At 44.0% G+C, this 6,000-nt stretch overlaps 1 protein-coding gene across 2 annotated transcripts in view; it reads left to right on the top strand.

Moving 5' to 3' along the window:
• The window catches only part of pcdh11 (protocadherin 11), a 136,558-nt gene that overhangs the window by 72,962 nt on the left and 57,596 nt on the right, over window positions 1–6,000 (top strand). For both annotated transcript variants that reach the window (XM_030368887.1, XM_030368888.1), the window contains one exon: window positions 1,782–1,817. In XM_030368887.1, the coding sequence (XP_030224747.1) occupies window positions 1,782–1,817 (36 nt within the window). The remainder of the gene's footprint in view (window positions 1–1,781; window positions 1,818–6,000) is intronic.

Below are 6,000 nucleotides of genomic sequence, written 5' to 3' on the forward strand. Positions count from 1 at the left end.
TAATTCAAGTGTTAAAAACATCATCATCGTAATCATTGGAAATGCGTGTGGGGGATGGGGGGGGGGGATCTCCAAGAGGGTTTTACACATTATTTCAAAATCAGCTGACTAAAATGAGGATTTTCTTTTCCGTCTGATGACATGATTTCCTGTGCTGTTGCGTGATGGCAGAAGCGTGTTGATATAAGTAGGTACCCGGTACCACAGTAGTTGTGATATAAGATGGTAACTGGTACCACAGTAGTGGTGATAGGTAGGTACCTGGTACCACAATAGAGGTGATATAATTGGGTACCTGGTAGTACCACAGTAGTGGTGATATAAGGTGGTACCTGGTACCACAGTAGTGGTGATATAAGTGGGTACCTGGTACCAGAGGAGTGGTGATATAAGTGGGTACCTGGTACCAGAGGAGTGGTGATACCAATAAGCGCAGTGAGGAAATTCTGAACATTAAAAGCGCTTTAGCAACGCATAGCAGCCATCCCTGGATGCCTCCTTCACAGCCACGAAAACATTTTCAGAAAATAATCAATTTCGTTGTATCTTTCTTTCTTTCCACACTTGGGGAGTTTGTCCACTGGCCTTTTAACCCGAGCAATGTGATGGCACATTTACTTTTGCGAGGGTGTAGCTCACACCTTTGTGAGAGCTTTGTGGTCAAGGCCACATCGATCACTATAGAAAGCACATAATCACATGGATCATTCATGTAAGTTTAAAGGACCTCCGGGAAAATCACACAGCAGCACAGTAGCATATCATTAAAAGGCTATTAGCCGTTTTGAAAGCAGGACAGAGACGGATATAAGGACCCTAAAGCCCTGGAGACCTGGAACTGTCCAGGTGTACATCGTAAAAAAAGATTCCCGCATTTAAAACTGCTTGGCGAGCCTGTGTGCGGTCGTCAGGCGATTATGCTTGAGTTTAATTATTTACTTCTTCACCAACAATTATGGCAGCATAATCTGTTTAACTTTTTGACTCTGTTGGCTGTTGTTTTTCACTTTTTCTCTCCAGAAGTCCATTCCCCACCTCTCCCCCCCATCCCCCACCCCTAAAGCGGACTCTGTGTCTTTTTCCACTGTTTGCATTTCTATTATACTTTTGGTTCGGGAGATGTGGTGTAGCCCAGTTGTTAGGCCCTCCGTACAAAAAAAGAGGTAAATTTATGATTAAAAATGAAATGCTGTTATCTGTATCGCTGTGTGAGTTATCACCGTCCCCCGGGGCAGGAGGCTATTTTGCGGGCCCCTCAGGGCCCTTTGTTCTTAATTTAGAAAACTTGTCGCTGTTTATTGTTCAATTCTGAATCTTCATTTGATATTCCTTTCACTTTTTCTCTTCCCCCCCTTTGACATGCACAGAAAACATCTTCATCAAAGAGTCACATGCTTGTGGCTTGTGTTGCTTCAAATGTCACTCTCTCTTTACATCGGTAAGGGGCCCAGCAGGGAGAGCTCTATGCGTCCTCCCGCACTCATCCCGTTTAGAAATCAATGACTGCCCTAAAGACGAGTCTCCCTTTATAGGGGAACAAATTTAGCAGCCTGACGGTCAGATATTATTAGGTCTAGCTGATTCCATCTTGAATGTAACATATCCACAGCATTTCTCTCTCTCTCTCTCTCTCTCTCTCTCTCTCTCTCTCTCTCTCTCTCTCTCTCTCTCTCTCTGGGGCTCTGAATAATTAGTTTTCTCTTTACAGTAAATATGCACTCAACGCATGACTTCTCGTGCGTGGCAGCGATTTATAACGTCTGTTCTTCTGGTGTTCACAGGAGGCCTGTCAACTTGGCAAGATGGCGTCTGTAAATGTAAGTACTTTACATTACCAGAATCCAACACTCAATCTCACTGCCCGACACAGTTTAGCCACATATCATTCAACCATCTTTTCACTCAACTGTCTTCAGTACCAGTCTTAAGTATTAAGTGCATGAATAACATCACTTTCTTACTGCCCATGGCAACATTTCCTCCATCACTCAGACTTGCTTCAACTGAAACAGATTGATACAATACATGTGAGAAAAAAAAACCTGAGTCTGAATTTTGTCATCTACCGATAAAACAACTTGACTTGTAATCTAAAGTTGTGCCAAAACACTGTTGCCGTGGTAATGTTATACCAAAGACTCTCAAACCTGCTCCTTGTTTGGCGGCATTATGCTCCCCGAAGCGTACAGTTTGTACACCTCGTCCAGCCGCCGACTCTACCGCAGAACATCAAAGAGTGTTGTGACACCTGACCCTGACCTCCTGCCCGGACCTCTTGGGTTATGCACATCGCAGTCCTATTGAACTGCTGCACTGCACACCAACACACACACATGAGCGCATTCATGAGCGCATTAATGCACGCACACATGCACTCGTACACGCCACAAACACAGACACACAGACACGCAGTCAGACAGACACACACACACACACACACACACACACACACACACACACACACACACATACACACACACACACACACACACACACACACACACACACACACACACACACACACACACACACACACACACACACACACACATATTCGTACTGGATGAATGTGAATCTCTCTCTCTGTTGATTTTATTGTCAGGGACTGGTTGGCTTTCCTCCACTGTTTGCATTGAATAGTTCATGTGAAATACCAACACTGTTTTGCAAGTGTATGACAGTAAGGAAAATGTGTATGTGGTAATAACAAGTTCAAATAAAAACATACACTTTGAAGGAAAGGCATTTGTCTATAGTCCCCTGAGACCTGTTTTAGTTAAACTCTGCTTTTTTTCATGATTAAAAAAACAGAACCACAGTATTTCACAGCCTTGCCATCGTGGCCTCTGTTAGGAGATGGAGATAAAGATAACATAAATATCTTAAAAGCAGATGACCGAAGATGCTCCACCAGCATTAAGTGGCAGACCTCAGACATGGGATGTGGGTAGGGGTTCATGCAGGATCTCCATTGTGTTTGAATGGATTTCTGCAGGTCTAGCTGCACCGAGGCTTATCTGCAATGGAAGAGGCAATCTCTCTGATCCACCCCTAAGTGGTTCCTGTTTATCAGTAAACGCGAGAACGTTTGTCACTCTCTCTCTTTGTCCCTCTGTGTGTCTCTCTCACTCAATCTCGTTCATGCATCATTGAAATCATGTACCTGCTTGCTGTTGCAGTTGTGTTGCCAGCAAAGAAGTAAGCTCATAGATTTAAAGAATGGACATGGTGGTGGTTGTGGCTGCTTTACTTCTCTCCACTGCCCCCCTTTCTGTCCTATGGGGGCCGCCATGGGGCCGTGGACTGGTTGGTCTCTACTTTCTGTCCTGGGGGGCCGCCATGGGGCCGTGGACTAGTTGGTCTTTACTTTCTGTCCTGGGGGGCCGCCATGGGGCCGTGGACTAGTTGGTCTTTACTTTCTGTCTGGGGGGCCACCATGGGTACGTGGACTGGTTGGTCTCTACTTTGTGTCTGGGGGGCCACCAAGGGGCCGTGGACTGGTTGGTATGGAGAACATGGTGTAGTGCACCGCTGGCTTTCTGTGTACCTCCTGTTCAAAGGCAGCCTTTTATCTGGCCGAGCAGGGTCTGTTTGTTCTTGATATCTCGTACCACAGCTTGTCTTTACTTCATGGATTTCCGGCACCTTTTCTAAATAGGAGACAATTCCTAGTAAAACACTCACCTTGACTCCCGGGCGAATGCTTTGATTTTTGTGTTTGTTTGTCTTCCAGCAATATATGCAATAGAATTGGTTGTTACATTCGAGGCCAGCACATTCAAAGATACTTTTTTAAATGACACATAATTGTAATGTAGATTTAAAGATGGCCCAAATTGTGCAAATCAGCCAGTTCCTAACATTTCATGTAGAGAAACAAAATACATATCTGCCTTGCCGTCCCTCTGACTGTAATGGACAGCTGTTTGCTCTAATAGATTTTGGATGCCATTGTTGGAACAACCTCCTAATGAATTATAAACATGCAGAGAAGAGGCATGTGTTTCTGTCGAGCTGCCAAATTGATTTAAGTGGGCTCTTCCTTTTGCTGGAAGCTGGACTTTGCTTTTGCTCGCGTATGCCATAATCTTGAGGAACAGCTGCCAAAGGAAACGTTTCACAAAGCAAAACTATTCTGAAAGGTGTTGTCTCTATTCTCATTGTCATCAGAGTAGGGGAAATTAAAAAGTGTGTGAAATATCATGTCATTTCACTCCTCGCCTTTGAAAATACAGTCATATGGCGGCACACAGTGCATCAATTTATTCCAAAGATTCCTACAATGTATTACCAATCAGAATTCCTCTGACTGGAAATTATTCTGTTGGCCTGAATCAATGTCTGACCGTAAATGAAACCTATGCTCATGGGTTTAACATTTTTGTCATTACCTTGTGGAGCTTAATTCTTCATATTCATATTTGTAATCAGAAAGTATGTAGAATCCATAAGATTCTGTCAATTATGTTGCATAAAATTGATTTGTATTCAGAATTTCGATGTATCAAATGAGCCAAAATATTCAAGAAATAAAGAACACAGACACTCTCAGTGTTTCTTTTGGGATGCTAATCGTACTTATTACAATTACATTGAGTCATTTCCGATGGATTTTAAATTAACTGATAAGCTGTTTATGGGATGCTTTGGCAGTTGTTGGCCTTGATTCGTGCCAGATATATATTGCTTTCTTCATCAGTTTTCTATGTTTACTGTTCTTTGTCAAATAATAAGAAATGCTTCATGTCTGCTATACAGGAGCTATAGAAAGTCGTTGCCCCCTCACAAGATTAAAAGAGGTTGTGATCATGACATCTTATTTCTATTCAGAGCACCCCACATTGCCGTGTTGCTATAGCGATGGAGAAGACCAAGATTGTACCTGTAACTCTTTATGTATTTGGCCATGAAAAAATGAAAAATAACTATCTTATTAGTCTGAAGAATGAATGAACCCCTGGCACTAGCTGTATAGGGGTGTAATTAGCTTTATTTGTTTCATTCCACTAGGTGATGCGGTATTCACACAGGGAATCATGCACACACAAATTCAAAGTTAGGAAAGCAAACTAAATAACTTCCATTCATCCTCTCCACACCTTGACCCATCTCCCCGCTCTATCATTACTAGATGAACCCAATAATAAAAAAAAAGTTGTGACAAAACATACATGTTCAAATCTTATTTAGTTATTTTTTTACTCATTTGATCCAGAACCTAACCTCTCTCTCTCTCTCTCTCTCTCTCTCTCTCTCTCTCTCTCTCTCTCTCTCTCTCTCTCTCTCTCTCTCTCTCTCTCTCTCTCTCTCTCTCTCTCCCTCCCTCTCTCTTACAATTTTTGAGGTATGTGTGGGAGTGTTAACCAGGGCTGTCTAACCAGGGGCTCTCTGTTGTTGTCATAGCAGCTGTCAGGCTGTACGACTACAGCTCCATTGAATCCGCAGCCTTTTAAAGTGCCCCCCTCGGAAAGGTCACGGTGCGACGTCACGGAAACCTGGAGATAAATCACAGCCTTGTGCCGTGTGAGGAAGGCAGCAGAGACAATCCACTCTCAGGAATTCTGGACACCTTTGGAGTCTCAGCCTCTACCGGTCTGTCCAGATCTGTCTTAACGGGAGAGAGTAAAACGGGCATAGAGAGAACACAGGGCGGTCTTTTCACACTCAGCCCGTATGTAATTTCGACAGCGGGGAAACGACTATGAGGAATCGTAAACCCGTCGCTCTGTACCGAGTGATTCGCTCAACTCAGCCCACCGTTTTTGCGTTACGAGAGGCACTGTATCAATTAGTGCATTCATGACTGCGAGTCATTTGAGCATCTTTCCCTAATCAAGGTGCGTTCAATTATGGATCAGACACGCCACAACAACCCTGGGTGTGATTAGTCGCAGGTTTCCAGCCCTTGGCTCAGTACGACGCGCGGTGTATATCCCCCCCCCCCTCCCTGCTCCAATGGCCAAAAGGCAGAGCCTCATGGCCCCAGCTGCCCTGTCTTCC

This window comes from Gadus morhua, chromosome 10 (assembly GCF_902167405.1).
Source record: "Gadus morhua chromosome 10, gadMor3.0, whole genome shotgun sequence".
In the NCBI taxonomy this organism is placed as follows: domain Eukaryota; kingdom Metazoa; phylum Chordata; class Actinopteri; order Gadiformes; family Gadidae; genus Gadus; species Gadus morhua.